The 21,381-nt window shown below is 38.3% G+C and overlaps 1 protein-coding gene across 3 annotated transcripts in view; it reads left to right on the plus strand.

Moving 5' to 3' along the window:
* The window catches only part of LOC124304632 (semaphorin-1A-like), a 134,022-nt gene that overhangs the window by 20,624 nt on the left and 92,017 nt on the right, over nucleotides 1-21,381 (plus strand). For 2 of the 3 annotated variants that reach the window (XM_046763111.1, XM_046763114.1), the window contains exon 2: nucleotides 17,280-17,571. In XM_046763111.1, coding sequence (XP_046619067.1) covers nucleotides 17,475-17,571 — 97 coding nt within the window. In that variant the 5' untranslated portion in view covers nucleotides 17,280-17,474. Of the gene's footprint in view, nucleotides 1-12,337; nucleotides 12,483-17,279; nucleotides 17,572-21,381 lie in introns of all 3 variants that reach the window. The other variant, XM_046763112.1, reaches the window with a different exon arrangement.

Consider the following 21,381-nt stretch of genomic DNA (forward strand, 5'->3'; position numbering starts at 1 on the left):
GTGTACGTAACGTTCGATAATTAATAACCGGGATAAAAAAATGATTAAAACGAAAAAAAAAAACAGTAAAAAAAAATACAAAGGAAAGAAAACGTAAAAAAATCGATCCTCGAGGAGCAGAGAAACCGGATTTTTTTCCCCCATGGGATTTTATACACCTTATCTTAATATATATAAATCTCGTGTCACGATGTTTGTCCTCAATGGACTCCTAAACCACTTAACCGATTATAATAAAATACGCACACCATGTGCAGTTCGATCCAACTTGAGAGATAGGATAGTTTAAATCTCAAATTATAGTCGCAATTTTAATTTATTGCTAATTATTTGTCTGTTATTATTCGACAGTCACAATTATCTGTTAACTCCAAATGATTCTAACAGATGTCGATACCTTTCGACTGGGTTGAGTAAGTAATCAATAGATGGCGCTGCTATGGTAAATCTACGAACGTGTCATATAAGCTACACTAGCAACCCATCCCGGCTTCGCACGGGCATATAATAATATAATAAAAGAAAATACACAATGTTTACAGTGAGTTTCTAGAAAAATAACATTTATATTATTACCTAATATTATTATATGCCCGTGCGAAGCCGGGATGGGCTGCTAGTTTATTATAAGTTTCAAGGGTAGGTACGGTGTTCAATTACATTTGTGATTCCTTGTGGTCGTAACTTTACTCCCTGAGCTCGCTCGCTCACCTTGTCATCGGATTTTGTTCCGTTCTGTTCGGTTCCCTCGAAGCTATGATTTGTTGTTGGCCAGCCTGGCAGGTATAAATTGTCACGATTGTTATAGCTGCCTGCTTGCTTACCTGACTGTCTGCTTGTACCACCATGAAAACCGACTTCAAGGGTTTCGCCCTATAACCTCGTATCTCATACAACTTCTCTTCTCTTCTAGCCTTTAACCGTTTGGTTCCAGAGCACTGGAACATATTTTTGTAAATTCGGTGCTGGAAATCGAACGATTTTTGATGGGCAAGAAATTATTACACGAAATGTTGTTTTTGTAGTGAAAAATTAGCGCGAAGAAATTTGAAAAATTTTTAACAGCAATTTGCAGAACATTTATTATAGTTAGGTCATTTCAGCGTCGATATACAGGGTGGTCGTTTTAATCGCTACAGGTGAATATCTCGGAAGCCAAAAGATACTCGGATACGTATTCAAGGTTTTTGATAAATTTTCAGTATCATGAAATATTTGTAAAAATTTCATCGCGAAATAGTGATGAAATGCTAGTTTTTATCCGGTAGACATTCTTTTGTTTTTTTTTTTTTTTTGGTCTAGTGATTTTATCAAAAGTGATGTAAAGCGAGGAATTCCTGACTTGGGGAAAAGTCAGGGAATTCAATTCCAGATGATTCGTTGCCTCGTTTTATTGCAGGTTCAAAAATTATGTGAAAATTGTTACGCATATTCATAAAAAGTCGAAAATTTATTGTCAATCGTCGACATGAAATCCGAACACTTCGTTTCTACCAAAAGTTACGTAAAAAATATCGCAACAACGAATCGCTTGAAAATCAAACCGTGAAAAATTTTTCAAAATATAAATACACGTTTCAAAATTTATACGAATATTCCAAAATTATAATTTCTGTATCGAAGTACGAGAAGAAAATAATAATAATAATAATAATAATAATAATAATAATAATAATTTTCAACCTAATCGTCAGTTTTCGTCCAACTCAAATACCCGCAAAATTAATCGATAAGAACGGATAAACAAAATCAAACTCCACAGAATAGAATAGAATAGAACAAATTTTATTACACTAGGGTAGCGAACCCAAAAGTATAAATTAACAGCCCAATAACAAAAAAATACAAATTTTAAACTTAAAGAATAAACTTGAATCTAATGTACTTAAAAATTAACTTAAATCTAATGTATAAGCGAGTAAGTTAAGTAAGTAAGTAAAAACAGAGAGAGAGAGAGAGAGAGGAAATATGTGACGCAATGTTCTTTTACCTCACGATTGTGATTGTATAATGATTTTATAAGGTATGCGCCAGCAGCTGCAGACTGCGCGTCGTGCGTTATGCCTGATCAATTATAATTGCTTGAATAATGTACTATACCTATAGCGGAATAGAGCTGCACAGATGTTTCGCTATATCATACGTCGCCTATTCCGTAAGAATTCTGCAGGTATGCGAACACCTGTCGGGAGAGGTCCAAGCGCGGCGGACCTTTTTCTTTCTTTTTTTTTTTTTTTTTTTTTCGTTTTCCATGTTTATTTTTTCACCGCAAGAGAAAATCTTTCCATCTCAAAATTCCGCTTCGCCTCAAAGTATACGATCCTTCTCGTCGTTAATTCTTACACATTTTTGACGAATTTTTCGAAAATCGAAGGGAAGAATCGAAAAAGGGGCGATGAGTGAATTTATTTACTTTTTTTTTTCATATTTTTTTGTTGTTTTTGTTCAAATTTTCATCCTACGTTACACGCACTTTCAGCCGTCTTTGACATTTCCTCGTCAATTTTTCATTTATTACCTTCTTCTTTCATCGTCTCATCTTTTTATAATTTGAGGTGAAATTTGAAAGAAGTGTAAAAATTTTTCCTTTCGTCGGAAAGAAAAAAAAAAATGGAGTATAATTACAAAGAATCGTTGCTTGCCGTTAATTGATTACTCTCGGTTGAACGATTGATGGTCTTTCATATATGATAATTAGACTCACGATCGTTGATAAAAATTTCATTACACACGCATGTATATTATACTCTGATTTTTACTTACAGCTTATTTTTTTTTTTCAATATTCTTTTTTTTTTTTTTTTTCAACAGGTTTCTGTCTCACGTTGCTAATATATATATATTTATATATACTATACGTTTATTTCGATTACGATCGAATGTTTGCGCAATTATATAACAATGAAAGAGCGTTGTCACATCGGTAAATAGCGGTCTCAATAATCTTGCATTGCGTATCTCCGACTCGCGATCGATATACATAATATACGTGTATATATATGTATAATATATATATATATATATATGTGTGTATATGTGTGTATAGTTAATATTTATACAGTTTCGTAACGTTTTGACGACGAGGCATACGTTTAATGCTCCCGAGAGGAGAGGAGATTTCTCTTTCGTATTTCGTCGTCGTTGTTTTTGTTTAGCTCTGGAATAATTCACTCTCTGTCCAAGAAACGGGCAGGTGCGTGTGGGCAGTTAAAAACTATACCGAGAGAGAAAGAGATAGAGAAAGAGAGAGAGAGAGAGAGAGAGAGAGAGAGGGAGAGAGAAGTAACCGACCAACAACGATCGAGCCAACCTGTCTACCTACTTGATTTTCTCAGCCTCGCACACTGCAAGATAATATATGTGTGCATGTGTGTATGTATGTGTGTGTATATATATATATATATATGTACCTATATATGTTCACAAAACCCGTAACCAGTTCTTACATTCACTGACTGCACAGTCAGATATTATTACGCAGCTGAAATTTCTATGAGGAGGATAAATTTGTTCGTAGGTATCGCGTGTGGAATTGCAGAATGGTTACTAAAGGTACTAATTTTTAATTGACCTTTCGATTTTTATTATTCGTGAACATCAAGCGGCGGGCAAAGGAAATTAAAAGTGTAAAATAACGTATTTATTGTAGTGTTTTACTTTTACACATCTTTATCACGCAATATATGTTGTAGGTATTAAGATTTCGATTTTTGTTTTCATACAATATACGTCTATATCATCGAAGCTTTAATTTTGTAATATGTCTACAAATCATGCTTGTCAACGATCAGGCGAATCTGGAATGCTATATTTGATTGATTGTGAATTGTAGATGAGGATTTAAAAAAAGGCTGTGAGTTCCATTAAAAAAAAAAAAAAAAACAAAGAAAAAAGAATGAGAACGAAGAAATCGTTTTGGCATATGTGTTTTTTTTTATTAATAATAATAATGAAACGTAGGGGAAGTAAAGAAAATAAATGACGAGGGAAGAAACAAACGAATCAAATGGATCAAAGATTGTTTGCGATTGATTTGTTCGAGGGTCGAATTTTACGTTTTTTCTTATTTCTTTAACTCCATTTTTTTTTTTTTTTTTTTGGCAATACGTCGAAAAAAATTGACTTGTATCTTACTCGCGTCGAGAATAAAATTTGATAGACAAATAAGAAAATGACGATATTTTTTTTCTTCATAAAAATGGAATTTGAATAATGGTTAATTAATTTTCCATTTCTTCGCGTTAAAACACGTTTGATGCAGAAGCGTGTGGCAGTAATTGGAAAATTTTTATAAAAAAAAAAAAATTTCATGACGATGCCAGCGTAACGATTCCGACACACAATCGTGGCGTTTCAGAGAGCATCGGCGTCTAGATGGAATGGAATGCGATGCAATGCGATGCTATTCGAGCGTAGTCGAGGAGCGGAGGGAAAAGTTGATAGAAATGAAGAGAGGTTGCGAGGGCGAGAGAAGTACGATGAAAATAGAGAAAATAGAGGAAATCGGTGTTGTATGAAAGGAATAGGTAGCTAGCGGCAGTGGAAAATGCGGCTTTTGCCGAGGAGATGAGGGAGAAGGAAAAGAGCGAGCAAAGTGAAAATGGCGAACGGGTAGTCGAGCATAAACTCTGTAAGTCTTCTATGCATTCCATGTACCTTATACGTCTCGATTTACGTCTGTAAGCATCGATCGCAAAATTGTTTATTATATAACAACACTGTTTAACTTGTTATAAAATAACACACCGGTCGAAATTTTTTGTCGCATTAAAAGTCAGATGCTTGTGCTGTTTGAAAATTCAAACGTACACATTTTGCGTAGGTTGGCTCGCCTGCGTCGCAGACAAGAATATCGTTGCGGGAAGATTTCGCCGACCAATGAGATTTAATTATTTTGGCGCATGCGCGGTTGATTTTCACGTTTCAAGAGATTGTCCCGGTATGATTGGCTACGTTTACTTTTTTTAACTTTTGTGAAAAGATGAAGAAGAAGAAGAAGAAGAACATTGAGAAAAATTTCATTTGCTACAGTAACTAGAAAAATTGAGTAAAACATGTATCGTTTTTGGTTATTGCAACGCAAAATCAGTTCCTTCGGTCTACTCTACTTGTGCGGTAACTGGAAATAAAAATTTCTCCCAGTGAAGAAAAATTGGAAAAAGGCATAAAGGATGTGAAGAAAGGCGGGTTTGGAATAGAGAAGTGTTCGATAGATGCGAAAACGTCACGCCCTGGCCGTACGTCATTCCTCGAGATTGAATTAACTCTTCTCTTTCTCCTTCCTCTTCTCCTTCTCTCTTTCCCCCTCGATGGAAACGCAAGCTTTACGCTTTCTATAGGTAGGCAAAGCCATGAGATATATGACCACGTGTCTCTGTGTGGAGTTTATAACCGCGTTTCGTTGAGTCCGTGTGTTTGTGAGTCGTGAAACCCTCGAACCCTTCCACCTCCTCTTCTCACCATTCCATCGGCGCTTCCTCTTCTTCACCTATTCCTATTTTAACCCTCCGTCAACTCCTTCTTTCGGACCCGACGAATTTCTCGCCTCGCTTCGCTCGCGGGTTTCCCTCCCTCTTCTCATCCTCTTCGTCACCCTGATGAATTTCCAATACATTCACACTCGGTGCACAGTCCACGCATTATCGAATCCTCATAGTTGAAACGAAACTAACCGATTGGTATTGACGCCGGTAAAGTGTAAGTAATTCTCGATGCGTTATACTTTGTGAGAGAATTTTGGCATATGAATTTGGAAATTCTCACTTCGCAGCTTTTCGAGGATAGTCTGAAATTTTGTAAACCACGATGTAGAAAAACATACTCACATGTTGTAAATACGTGTTCAAATTTTCAAACAGAAACTTCGAACGAAACAGATTTTATTCTGTAGAATTTGAGAATTGTAAAGATTCATTTGTTTTTGTACTTTAAATTTACAGCAAAATAGCCGTAAAACTTATTATTTGTTGATTCTTTCATCCGTTCAATCATTCGATAATGCAATACATAAATTATCGGTCAAACGGTGTATGAATTAAAATTATAAATGTAAATCGTTTCTTTGTCATTAAAAATTTTATAAATCGATCGTTTTTCTTAGTTTAACCCATCTGTGTAAATTGTCTCTCTTTAATCTGAATTGTTGAATACTCTCTCGCTTTAAATTTTATATGATCCGATGAGGTTTTATCATTTCAAACGTTTGAATGGTTTCACTAATAATCACTCATATTTTGGTCACGATTAGCGCCAATCAGTCGATGTTATTAATGGCGACACGTTCGTTGAAATCTCAAATTAATGTAATTTCCTATCCGAAGATATTTCAAAAGGTTTAATATAGAAATTCATACTGATTTAGTAATTGTTTAACTTAAGTCTTCGTTTAAATGTGTTTTGTGAGTTTTTGTTTTTTATTCGAGGCACGGATATTTGACGCGTTGTAATGTATTTTCAAAAGCCAACTCCTCGAAAGTCATTCGATAATTTTCTTCTCCCGTGGCAGTAGTGAGAAAAATTGAACACGTATTTGAAGAAATTTTAACAACATCGATCATCTTTGTCTTAATCCCTTCAATGACAAGTAAAGTGTCCGTCGATCGATCACGACAGTAATCCTCTGAAACTATAACTTCACATGTCCAGCGCTATCAGAGGTTTTTATATTTATAAAATATTTTCAATTCGAAGCGTTCACCCAAACCATCTCTGCGCTGGATTGAGATCTTCCATCTTTTTGGCTTTTCAATTTACCGCATCATCGCGCGGCTGTTTATACAAAAACGGAAATTCAATTTGCTGAAGAAAATAACACGTTTTAAAGTTTGCGTGGCTGAAATGGCTTTTGAAAATTGTCCACGCAGACTAAATTTCGGCAGATGATCGGTATACGATATATACGTCAAGAATTACTTGCAAATTTATTTTTAAAAATTTTCTGCATTTTTCTCAAATCTGAAACAGTACCCTGAATTTTTTTCAGATTTCTTATTCAACTGCTCAATTATTTATAAATAATTAAAATAATTTTCAAAATTACCTTTTCTATTCCTGACATTTTAAGACCGGACCCATGATTGGACATCCATTTTTGTTTTCACCACTTTCAATTTTTTTTTTTTTTATTTTGTCAGATAAAACACTGTTTGAACAGTATAAAAGTTTCTGAAAAATTCTCAAAACTTTTATTTTTCACTCGAAAAATTTCCAGACCGGTTCCATTATGGAGCAATTTTTGTCTGTTTTTTCTTTGGCACGTTAAACTTTTTTCATCAACTTCATCATGAAACCGGCCTAAAAATGTCTTGAGTGAAGAATAGAAGTTTTGAGAATTTTTTTGTGATTTATAAACCGTTTAAACAATGTTTTGGTTGATCAAAAAAATCAAAAGTGCTAAAAAAGTTGTTAAAAAATCGGCCCAGCATGGGGCCTGGTTTTGAAATGTCTGGAAAAGAAACTACAGTTTTTTATCATTTTAAAATCGCTGCTATTCAATATATTTTAAACAAAATCAAAAATCCTGAGGGTCAAACATTGGTTGGGTTTTGCATGGAATTTCCCCTCATACGGTACAAACAAAGACGAGGACGAAGATTTGCAACGATTGGTTCTTCAGGGTATATTGATATTTCTTTTTTAGGGTGTCGGATGATTGAATAGCTTTCGCAAGAATTCTGTGCATACGTATGATTCGAAGCTGCGAAGTTGCGAAGTTGCGACACTTAAAGAGACGAAGGTAGACGATGGGCTTGTTGAGTTTTGAATACACGGGTTCGACGAATTTGATTGAACCCTCGATTGCGTGCCTCGATCAATTTCCTTTTCCTTTTCCTTTTCTCGAATAGAGAGAGAGAGAGAGAGAGAGAGAGGGAAAGGGAGCCGAGCGGTGCCTTTGGGAGTGACACTTTTATCCCGAAATCCATACGAATTTTTTTTTTTTTATCTTATTTTCATTTCTTTTTCCCAACATATCCGTCGAATATATTCCATCTCTGCTCCCCGAGACTTTGAAAATAATATTCTATACAACCAGTCGCGAATCTCGTTATTCTCAAACTATGTACGGAGACCCGAGATCAGTGACACCTATCGGATGGAATAATTTCTATGGTTACAGTGCTCCGGATCCCGTTGACCAGACTAAGTTGAGACTTTGGAATCCCCAAGATTCTCGGATAGGTGGGATTATCCCGGAGGGGGAAAAAAAAAAACTTCTTCTTTTTCTTCTTCGTCTTCAGCTTGAGCTTGAGCTTTATACAAGCCGCGAGGTTCAACGACGAAAAGAATTTCTGTTTAAGGACGAGAGTCGAGATATTATAAGGCGTAAGGTATCAAGGGAGTTGTAATAAAAACAGGGTGAAAAAGAAACGAACGGTCATTTATTATAATCGTACCGTGATACGGAGTAAGTTCTGTCAGGATGAAACACCGAACTGTATGATGGATATGAAGTTACGGCTTCAAATCCCGAGTGGCTGAAGAAGAGATGGAGCATGGCGTGAGGAAAGATGATGAAAAAGAAGCGGAAGAGGAATCCACGCTGGTTTGCCGAGTCGTCGGTGAATTTGTGGATGTGGAATGAGTGTTTGTTGATCAGGATTTATGGACTTCCATGTAACGTTCATGGATGACGGTAACCACACGGAGAGAACGAAGTCTTTGCAGTACGGTCACCATCCATTGAGCATCTTACGTCGTGAGATGTTGATCCAATGTTCTCCGTTCTTCTTCACGCTTTTGGACGCTTCCAAATCTCTTCGCATATTCGCATTCCGGGTATTTTCCCCATGAAATTTGGCAACCGCATTTGTGGAACGGACGCGAGTACCGAAAGACGACATCATCCATCTTAAGAGTGTTTAACCGAACCCCGCCACAAGTGTAATTCGAAGACCCGGGTCGACGTTGCAATATCGCGAAATTATACGACCCTGGATCGCATTGACCTTTTCGCCGGTCGAAGCTAACTGTCCGAAGGTTAGACACGTACGCGTTTATCGCGTTATATAATATTTTATCGTTCTCGTAGGGGGAAATACCGCGGAAGGATTTCTTCTCCCTCGTTTCGGTCTCGGGCTCCTTTTTATCACTGATCAACCTCGCGATTCCTCGATTTCAAATTATTTCTTTACGATTATTAATCCAGGAGGTGGAATAACGCGTTGATCACGCGATGCACCTTCGGTTCCAACCTGCCTTCGAAGCCATTTGAATATACATACTCACATACTTGCATGCATACCTTGACCCTGCAGCTTGTACCGTTGCTTGCAGTATCATCGCCTATTCCGTACGGAATCCCGTATATTCGCGACTTTAACGGTCGTTAACTCCGCTCCTGCTGCTGTTGCTGTTGTTGTTGTCCTCAGTGACCGCTTAAGCATTGCAGATCTGCTTTTCCTCTACCCGTTGGAATGCTTGATACACACCCCAGCGTTATCCTTACGAAATCCTGTCACTCGTGTATCTTGGAAACTACAGATGTCATTTCTATGCATTTCTCATATCTACAGGTCACTACGGTTTTAATTGGATTGGAATGGGATTGGTGCGTAGTGCCAGTTCCGTAGGTTAACGGTAACCGAAGTTTCGATCTGGAACTTTCATCCTCGTATCATATGTGTACAAAATATATGACTCACGGTGTTCTTTATGTGTAACGAAAAGTTTGTGCTTACGAAGTATGAGGTTCGTTTCATTTTCAGATAAATTTTCAGAAAATCAACATCAATGTCTGGAATTACGAGACTTTCTGTTTCACATGAAATCGCTTGGTCTTATTTTTGCTACACCGTCTGACATGGTGAAGCCAGATCCGATACGTTGGGCACTTTGTCGCTTACCTTCAAACGGAAGAACTGCTCGTGCACATCGTCCGCGGATTAAAAGCAAATTTGAAAATAAAGATGAGACCGAGACGATAAAGAAAGGAATAAAGTCTCCACGCTATGAGGAGAAATAATTACTCCCAAGCTAACACTGAATAATTTATACCAAATCTCTGAAGACTGGACGTCTACCCTCGTTTCAATTTTACAGTCTCTCCCTTTCCTCTTTCTTCCTCTTCTTCTTCTTCTTCTTCTTCTCCTCAATCTTCTTATTCCTCCTGTATTCTTCGTCTCAAGGTTCAAAAATCTTTCGTAATTTGACGCGGGGCTGAAAGCCAAGTGAAACTTGTTAAAAATGAAGGACCTCGGGATCCATTTCAATTGGTGTTACGACCTGGAATTGCAGAGAGAAGCGAGCGGAGTGACGTTGCTTTGAGGCTACTGAATCAAACTTTTTTATTCCATTCAACATTTCTCTCTGTCTTTCGGTCGTTTACTCTGACCGATGAATTTTTTCCCTCCATTTAATTCCGCGGTTATAATACCGTGTATCGTTCACAAAATTTTCGGTCACGACCATTGCTGCAGAGAACATCTTACGGTGCCTCCGGATACCCGCTTACGAATCCGGTCAGCATTCTCAGCCGACTTTACGGTATCAGATGTGAAATATTTGTCCAGCTGGGCATGGGGCGAAGGGTTCATTCCTATCACGTTGTCGTTGAAACTCGGGTTGATTGGTGTTTGCGCACCGTGGAGTCAGAGTCGAGTCATTGTACTACAATTGGTTCGGAATATCTATCGTCCTTCTCACGGTCTAAAGAGGAGCAGGAGGAAGCAAACGGCCTGAATGGTCAAGCAGGAAATTTAGCAACCAGGAAGATTCAGGCCTGGAATTGCGCGTATCAGTTCCAAGCTTTCAGTCCTAAAACACTGCCTCGGTACGGTACGTGATTCCGATACCTTAAGAGCCCGACTCTCTCTCATCCAGGTCCGTGAATCGCGCAGGGTTCAAATTAATCCGCCGACGCTTTCAGACTCCGGAAGATATTCGTCCCCGTGATTAGTAATCCGGGTTAAAAGCCGTTTTTTTTTTTTTTTGATTTTTTTTTACGCCGATGTTCTTCCAAATTAGTTTGAAGGAGTTCAAAGTGGTTCGTGACTCTTTTACCGCGTTACGTCGTGTCGACGAGACACTCTAACTAGACTTTTTTAAAGTCAATTTTAGTCTAGGTCGGTACTATGACGTACCTTATTATGCACTTGAATTATTATACACGTAACAAGTTTTGTAAATATTTCATCACACGCTTCTTTTAATGTAATTTGATGATCGCGAAGCGATGTGATGTGGTGTGAAGTGGAAAGGAAAGAGAAAAGACAAGTCGTTATACTCTAATTGGTGACGATTCAAGATCCAGTTTCGACTATGATTCTTCTTCTGAAAAAGAGAGACTGTACTTTAATCCATGTTGTTTTTTATTTCACTCGGCTTGTTATATTTTACATCGTAGATTCGGTTCTCGTGCCGATAATTGCGAAAGATCTAACGATCCATGGAAAAACTTCATGCTCTCGATACCACCGCGCATTCATTCTCCTTCTCACTCGGGATAATCGGATTCAAACTTTCTCTGGCTATTCCACCGCTATGCATGTGTATGTATATGAACAATTAACAATCAACATTTGTCAGCAAAGATAACAGCGCGATTTATGAATAATTTACTATTTCCCATTTATTGATTTAACAGTTTTATCAACTGTCGAAGTAACTTTGAAAAACAAAACTGTACAAATAAAGAAAATCGCTATCGTCGATCCTTTTTTGGTAATTGCGACGCAAAATCAGTTTGTGAGGTTTACTCTACTTTTTTAGTTGAAAAAGGCTTTAACGTCAATTTATCGTTGCACAAGAATTAAATTTTCGCAACAGTTGCCAAGAAAATATAGCAACAGTGATCGTAATGAAAAAGAACAGCAACGGATACCAGACTTTCCGGTATAACAGCTAGAAAACTAATTTCCATTTTCCATCTAGAACTATATTTTTTGATTGTGGTAAAAAAAGAAAAAGAGTTAAAGACTGAGCGGTAACTGAAAGAAAAAATTTCTAACGAATTATTGGTGAAAAATCATTGGGGATTAAGTTTATATCTGGTTCTTATAATGGTTCGTTGAAAAGATAGAAACAAATTCGCAACAAGTTACAACTTTATAGATTCGTGACTATTTTATAGATCACGCTATTTGTGACGAACTTTCCCGCAGGGGTAAAATCATCGATGTTAAGTCACGGATTTAAAAATACTGCAAAGATTCTCATTAATTTTCACAATATCAAAATAATACCAGTAAATTATTACGATTCCACGATTCGGACATATTCCTGGCATGAAAATCTCGCAAAGTACTTACATACCTACCGCACATAATGTGTAATACGGTCGTATTTCTGTATATATATATATATATATATATGATGATCGAATAATTTTCTCTGGCATCAGATGGATCGAGGACCTGAATAACTCAAGTGCAGTTGCAGACGTCAGAGTTCTGTTTGATATTTCAATATGAATGGAATAATGCATTTTGACGGTGGTTGGCTGGATCTGGTGGACGACGCCGGGCGTCGCTACGACGTCCTGTAACGTACAGTATAATATATATAGTGGACGGTGTTCGTCGGGGGGTTCATTTGAATTCAGCGCTTGAACTGAATTTTAAATTAACCCGAATTATCTTAATAAGGATCCGTCGCCGCGACGCCGTCATGCCGCTTCCTCCCACCTTCGTCGTTCTATCGCTGCACTCGCTCTCTTCCTTCCTACCTCAATTTGTATACATTGAATTTAAAGCAATGCGCATTTCCAGCCAATCAATTACACCACCTGCCCTCCTCCGCCCCTCTTATTCACGCCTTTACCAGACGTTCAGACAGTATAAAACGATGAAACGACCGCGAGACAGCCGTGCGGGAAAAAAATTTTTATTATCCGCAAATTTCAACGCCACTGCTGGATGATGAAAAATTATTTCAAATTGCTTTTTCATCGCTCTTGCCATGTCGTGTATGGGAAAATCGTGGACGTCTGTACGAAAATGAATCTCTCTAATTTAAATCAATCTCTAAGGTTTTAAATTTCAATTTGTCGACAAAACACTCGCGATCATATTTGAAACGATTTAATGATAAAACGAATAAGTATAATCCAATAGGAAACAATTTTGTGAAGAGACAAGCAATTATTTTTGTAAATGAATAAAATAAAGAATAATACTGACGTACGTTTAGTAATTATATTGGTTCGTAACGTGATAAAATGTCTACCAAAAAAATAGTATTTTTACAGATTGTCTGTTTTTTCGTTTTCATTATTCTTTCTTCTGGCAAAAAATCCGTAATTTCTGTTTTCCCAGACTTAGCATAACGTATTTTTTCCAAACCTGACCCCCCCCCTTCTCCTCCTCCACCTCTCGACCTTCTGAATTAATCCAGCTGCTTGTATAATCTTGTGTGTTTTTTACACGATCGTTATTCGCCGAGTGCGGCTCACGCCGTGGATTCGTTGGCTAGCTTTCAAATCACGTCGAGATCTCTTCCACCCCCGGGCGGCTCATCAACGTGTACATCAGGCATTGAAATTTAGCCTCCGGTACGACGAAAATAATTTTTCCGATGTCGCCGCGGTGTATTTGCTTCTTTGATTGGCAATTTTTTTTTTCTCTCCCTCTTTCTTTTCTTCAAACGAAAGGAAACAAACTGACGGACCTTCCTTATCTAATTTACAAAAACACGAATTGTCAAGGACGAATGGGTCGCAGCGTCTGACAATGAGGCAAAAGTTAAAGAAAGCGAAAAATGTCCATCGATGTTAATTTTATACACAAATTACAGTGAACGCGAATTAAAGAAAATTCCTACTTATTAGTAATGATAGTAATGGATACGAGGAAATTCAAATTACACGAACAGTTCAAAATCATTCCTCCCACGTATTAACAATGCCATTTCATTTTGTATTGTTTTATTTTTTCTCTCTTACGTAGCTTATTCCTCCTTAAATATAAGGCATACTTTACTCGGTGAAATTACAGTGCCTCAATTCTCTGACCGACGTATGTTCGATGGTATTTATTTGGGAAATTCGAAAGATACGAAGGATGAACAGATCACGGATTGACGCGGAAATAAATCAGCTGAAACACCTCGAAGGGTACGAATGTCTGTTCCATTTATTCCAGAGTCTGACTTAGGCCGAGGGTCGATGATCAATGACCGTTGATCACTTCTCGGATGGTTTCTTCTTCGTAAGCAGGATCGTATAGCGATACTCGAAGCAAACTTGTGCGGATTATGGCGAAACGGAAATGGCAACTGGGACGGTGATTACTACACACATTAACTTATTACTAACTGCAGTAGCAGCAGCAGACGGCCGTAAGTCGAAGTTCTGGAACTTGTAAGCGAGTGAGATTTGTTCGGCTGTCAAGCCTCGAGCGATTCCCGACCTTTCCGACGTCCATTTACCCCACGCTTGGTTCACTCCACTTTGGACTCGATGGATTCTCGTTTTCTTTTTTTTTTCTTTTTCCTTATTCTCCTCTGCCAAGAACTGTTCGGAAGGGAGTCGGTAAGTCGGATCACAAATCAAAATCCCGGAAGTCGAGGGACGTGTGTTTCATATTCGCGCTTGATCCCATTTTCGAAGGTGTAAGGATACGCTATACCTTCCTATTTGAAAAGGACCCGACCTCGTTCTACTTACATCATCATTCTTATCAAATGTCCTACGATTAACTTGACTCCATTGATAAATCATTCAACTAATCTTGCACCGTTACAAGTCTCTCTTCGCAGAACTTGATGTACCAATTATGGATAAAAATTTCTCTAGGTTGAATTTAGTACCACATTAGTAACCTTCCCAGGAGAATGTAGTCGGATTCAGATCGTCCCACGTTCATCAACGTTCCGAAACCAATGGACATATCACCGTGCCATGCAAGAATAGTTTTCGGAGTTACAAAGGATTATAGGAGGTGGTGGTTACGGATGGTATGCAGTGATGGTTTAAATACGTACCTATACCCAACTACGGACCGCATTATAGATGGTTTGCAGCTGCGACGACTGAGGTAGAAATCAAAATTGTAGAAAGTTATTTTCGGGAACCGTACCCAACAACTAATGACACGAATAATATTCCACGTCACACTCTCACCGGGGCCTTAATGGCGACCTTTTCTCCACGTCTACACCACCATGATGACGTGTACATACCTCCGTGTCCATCAACCTGCCTACGACTATCCATCCGCTCGTGAAAGTCACCTTGCAGGCAAATCGCGTGTGCGTTTCACCGATTCTTTCGACTTGACCAACCGAATCTAGTGTTCGATGGTGTAACTTGTGCTCGTAGACGATATTAGCGCGTTCCACGAGCAAAGAATAACAACGAGTGTTTTGAAACTACCCCTCGAAACCGTTGCAGGGATGATGAAGGTCTGTTTTAAAAGTCACTCGCAGCAGTCTCGTGCAATGCTGCTTGGAGCGTATGAGGATCATGCATTGAAACTGACCGACGACCCGAGAGAGGCAAATGCCACGGGCATCTTTAATGATCCTGCACGTTCTCTTATAATCGATTGTTATTCCATCGGCAAACGCGCAGTACCAACCCGATGAAATACCTTCAAACGGTCGAACATGTATTCAGTATTCATTGCCGGTTGGGTCGAAACGTGCTCATCGAATTTTTTTAAGACATTTGTGCTTTAGGAGAGAAGAAGAGAGAGAGAGAGAGAGAGAAACCCAACGGTGAGCGTTCCCAGTGCTTGAGAATGGCTGCTGGCTCGTTTCTCGGAAATATGGTTGAGGTTATGTGGTGCAAAGAGGGCAACACACCGGGTTGAGATAACATACCTCGATGGGCACGATGATGTTTTTCCTCTCGTTTCGCGGCTTGCTGGTGCTGGATGAAGACAATCGACGTGTTGACTTACCGTTGGGTTGAATCGTCCTCTTCATCCTCCTTCTCTTCGGGCTGTAATATGCTTGGTAAATACCCATCCGGTATTCCGTTTCAGACCACCAGATACACGCTATACGTTTCGGTGGAAACGATGATCCGGAGACGTCGTTGTAGATCAAGCACAAGGAAAACGAGAGGAGACTGCGAGAATGTTCTTAAGGAGGCTTCTCCTTGATCCTTGGAGCGTCAAGCAATGCCTTTGAGCCACCACAAAATCTCTTTTTTATTCATGACGCATTGTAATTTGGGTGAAATAGTAGGTGTATATTGTACCTATATCAGCAGTGTCTTCTCGCTACCTAGCTTTAAAGTATACCTGCCGAATTATACCTATTACTCCTTGATTACCTGGGTGGTTGGATTCACACATTCGTGTCGACATTACTTGGAGTACTTTACTTCTTTCACCACACCGGCGGCTTGGTGCGGACCGAAACTTGAACAGATTAATTGTTTGCCAAAGTGAAGAGGGAAGAAATTTTACGTACAAGGTACACTGTTTTTAAAAGTTGGAAATGAATGTGACTCCTTGTCCAGATCCTTTCGTCATACTGTTCCAACGGAGAGCAACACCTCTAACATCTTTCATCGGATCGAGTTCATCTCACTTGACTTTGAATTTGGATCAAGTTGGGGAAAAGGAACTTTTTCATTTTTCCTTTCCTTCTTTCCATCTTTTTTCTGCTTCGTACTCCCAAGTTTCTCGATTCATCACGCGGTTCGCGGTGAAATTGAAATTCTACTCCAGCGTCGCCCTGCACCCATATCAACCGTATATTCACCTGCCCACCTTTCCACCTACTAGTCGCGTGACAAGCTGTTCCAGCGAAAAGCATCGAACGTTTGTATAGCATAGGAGCTGCGAGTAAATAACGTTGTTATATCGACGGTTGCGGTGGTTTACAGACGCGTTGCTGGTTTGCAATGGAAGCAGTGAACAAGCGATAAATAACCCGAGGCAACGCACAGACCTTTCACAGTAAAAAAAAAAAAAAAAAGGACAGCTTGCGCGAAAAGAACAAAAAAATACATAAACAGAGGCCCAAATTTATTGCGAATCGAAACGTCCATAATAATAATCACTGATGAATAGTATTTTCTTGACCACAGAGTGTTGAATTGAAATGGTAATCTTGGATATGGAGGTCATTAAAGCAGAACAACCGAAAGATTGTTGACGTTTCGGTTGTTCTGTTTTAATGACCTCCATATCCAAGATTACCATTTCAATAACAATCACTTCCAACAGGCGTCATATCAGATAGGGGGGGGGGTATGTCCATCACCAGAACAATCACTAACCATCTTTACGACGAGGAAAAGGCACAATGGGAATTACATGATGTCACACGACGACACGGAACAGTATAAATGATGTGCTAATTTTTTTCTCTTCCATATTTTCGTATTCCAGGTAGAGAGGGAGGGAAGGAAGCAGGGAACTACGCCTGCATCAGAGGCTTCCGGTGTACTGCGGAAACGGAAAGGGAATCGAAGAGAAGCCCTATGATGACGCTTTCGGCCATCAACGACAGTTAATCCCGGAGCTCGTCTTCGCCCGCTCGCTTCTTCCAATCCTCCTCTTCTCCATCCTCTCCAACCTTCCAGGATGTACATCTTCGCAGTCTTCTTCATGGCCGTGGCTCTAGTCGCCGTGACATTTGCCTGGCCCCAGGAATCGGTGCCGCGGATCCACATCAAACACCGTAAGTCCATTTCAAAATCATAACCTCAAAATTGGATCGTTTACACGCGTTTCCCATCGATTATCTCAAACACCGATTGACCGATTTTCACAAAATTTCAACAGACGCTTCTGTACTGTCTCCGAAGCGACGCATTAGGTGTAATTTGATGTATTTATATACGGAAGTGAGAGAAACTCGCATACGAAAATATCGACGAATTTTACTGTGGTGAAAAATTTCTTTCACCGCATTGCCTGCTCTCTTTTATTCAATTTAAATTCATAACTCTTGCGTTTCTCTTCGCGACCTCAGACTTCTCGCTCATAATATAACTTATACCTTATTATATCCCGTTCGTTCGTTCGTTAGTTCGTTCGTTGGCCGCTATTCCTCCGGGATAGGAGGAGGGGGGTTAATAATGTGCTTTATACATACTCGGCTATTACTATATATCGTTCTATTCACATAACGCCACCAACCCTCGCTTACGTATAGCTCTACTTGCTTGCTGTAGGAAATCGCGAGCTATGCAAGAAATAAACGAGGATCCTAATTATCTCCTCTAATCGAACAGGCTACTCTTCGAATTCCTAATTGATCCAATAACTTGCTGACCTTATATACGAGTACATATATATCATTCTAATCTTTGTTTCTCTCATATTTTCTCTTTTTTTTTTTTTGTTTTTTATAAATGCATTTTTACGTTTAGTTACTGCAGGTATCGTCATTATTGTTATCACTATCGTCGTTAGTACAATCATTCAACGTAATTTAGTTGAATTGTGAAAAAACAAAAAAAAAAAAATAGAAAAAGTGTTACATACAACGGAAATGAACTTTTATTTCACATTTTAAAGTTTAAAATTGAGGTAAAAAAAATTACCGTCTAAAATGGAATTTTTTTTTTACCCTCTCGTTCTTTCATAGGTATTCATTCCATATCTGCTATGAAAATTTCAATACCCGCCATGCTGCGTTTGTTATTCCGGGATGTGTGTACATGGTATATACATATAAAATGGTACGGCATAAAAAAAAAAAAAAGACAAGCCTTTTGCTCCAGCTTCTCTCCGGTTGCATAATAATAAAGGTAATATAAATTGCTACCCCCACCTATACGTGCTATGATGCAGGGAGAGGATTACTCGCTCGCACAGGCTTACCTTCGCCGAGGTTGGTTGGTCGGGTAGGTTAGAGAGACGGAATTGAGTGGCGTTATCGTTAAACGCTAACGAAACGCGGTGACGGGATAGAAGGGTGAAACCATTTCCATCCTATATGGTATACAATTTTATATACCTGTATGAAACGAACTATCGGCGATATTCCAAGTGATAAATTTCAAACGCGCCTCGTCGTTAACTAACCCTCGATCACGAATGTGAAGTTTTGTTTTTCTTCTTCGTTAAATAAAATAAGAAAAGAACGAAAACGCGACATTTTTCAGTAGACGAAATGTTTTCACGTACCCGCAATACGTGCAGTTTGTCAAATTTTCCAAGTTTCATTTTTAGTTTCGGATTGTAATATAACTGTATACGTATTACAATTTTGAAATAACTTTTCTAATTTCAATCGATGCAACGAAAATTTTATACGATTCCTTTATTTATTTATTTTTCTACTCTGAATCGCTGCCGAAGAAACGAGAGATTTTGCAAAATTAAAATTCCTGAGAATTCGTTCACATGCAACTCAAGTATACGGAAACTAGGAGAAAAAAGAAGAAGCCTGTCATCTCGGGAGTAATTTTTTTTACAATTTCTATGTAATTCCACATTAAAGCACCTTTCTTTTTTCTTTTTTTTTTTTTTAGCAAAAAATGAATTCAATCAAGTCGAAAATCAATCGAACGACATGATTTTACAGCGTTTAAAATGCTTTGAATAATTGAATTTTCAATAAATTTCGAATAACTTTTGCAAGAGAGTCGAGTCATCAAAAACTTATAAAGAGACTTCTTTCTTTTTCACAGAGCGTGGAATATCCCCACAAAAATATGTATCGGGCATTCATGTAGATTGCCTCGTTAACGAGCTACAAAATTCGTAAAACTATTTTCGCGCGTTAGTCAAATTGGCAAAACGAAAAATAGCGTTCAGTAATCGCTAAGCGTAAACGTTAAGGGGTTCAAACTTTCACAGGCGACTTATTTCCTCTTCCCACAACTATTGACCCTGTGACTTTGAAATAAAAGAAAATATATATTTTTTTTTTCTCTCTATTTTTCAACCGGTCTCTCGTACTATCCCTCCCTCTATTACGTTGTAATAGAAACAACGCGCCCCGTGTATGCGGAAGTCGAGGGGCAGCTGAGCTGGGAAATGACTCACTCGCTGCAGACTTTCAACCCTCTTCTTTACCCCGAGGCAGGAAGCGATGAGTCCGCGAAAAGTAGGCGCACGCCCTGAGGTTAGGCCGAATTGCTGACCGATGTGACCCGCCTCTGCCCTCTGGGCTTCTTCGCTCGGAAACCGAACCTCTAAATTGGCCTAACCAATTGCGATGTAATTTCCTTACTCCCTCTCATTGGTCACTTTTCGCTTTACGTGAGATTTTTCGATTTTTGATTTTTTTTTTTTCTTTTCATACAAGTGTATGATATCTAGATTTGTCATCGAGAAAGAGAGAAAAACAAACAACGACAAATTGGACATTTATGTGATTTTTAATTCTTTTGCGCGGAATAATACGCGATATGAAAAAAAAAAGGTGAGAAGTGAAACGGAAAGGTCCTAAGAATATATATTGCATTGTATGGTATACGGGAATCGTTTACGTTCTATTCGGTGACTTGTACTAATCATCGTATTATATTGTTCATCGTACCGTCCCTTACGGTTTTGAAGTGAAAGAAATCATTCCTGAACAAAGAAATTATATTACAAAAGAGGATGGATACGTACGTATAATAAAGAAAGGAGAAGTGAAATGAAATAAAAAAAATTTCACTTCTCAAAGCTTATTGTTGTATTGGCATTGTACATGTATATATATACCCTCGAGTTAGTTCTCATCTCGCTTTATTTGCCGCGCATATCTTATTATCGTACAGTTTCTATATTTATCCTCATTCATACGCTTTGTTTGCGAGAATTTCCTCCAGCGGTGTGATTACCCCGGAAGAAACGTTGAGACGTACGAAGTTCAACATCGACCTTCGAATTCCGTGTCGCTGATGAAAAATACTTTTTCATTTTTCACAGTTATTATCATTATTAAAATTTTTACAACCGTATTTTTGTAGACCTTAAAAGTTTCTTTCCGTTTATAGAAACAGGTTTTTCGTCATCGTAACCGCATACAGTTTGAAACAATGAAATTCTTCGAAAGGAAGCACGAATATTTTTGTTCACCGGAAAAGTATACGAATAATGTAGAGAAGAAATTTTTTGTCGATGTAACAGAATTTTTATTTAACAGGCAAGGCAATAATGGCTGATGGAAAATACATAGTTGAGAAAAAAAAAAAGTATCAGGGCTTAATGACAACTCGTTTGGGAGGATTTTATACGGTGGGAAATGAAATTTAATAGAGGAAAAGAGTTTTGCTGAAAATTGCGTATGTATGCATATTATACGTATACCTATGTACGCATATGGACATTAATTCAGAGACGGCTAGTTTTTGTTTTTTTTTTTTTTTTTTTTTTTATTTCGGCCGAGTCGATTACGTTGGTAACACAGGTTCAGACCGTAACTGCAGGCTGAACCTGCGTTACCAACATAATCGACGAGAATGAAGTTAGTACAGTTATCGTAATGAAGTATTGGGAGAAGAATACGAATTTTTTTTTTTCAAATTTACAATAATTTTGAAGGAAT

Source organism: Neodiprion virginianus, chromosome 5 (genome assembly GCF_021901495.1).
Source record: "Neodiprion virginianus isolate iyNeoVirg1 chromosome 5, iyNeoVirg1.1, whole genome shotgun sequence".
In the NCBI taxonomy this organism is placed as follows: Eukaryota; Metazoa; Arthropoda; class Insecta; order Hymenoptera; family Diprionidae; genus Neodiprion; species Neodiprion virginianus.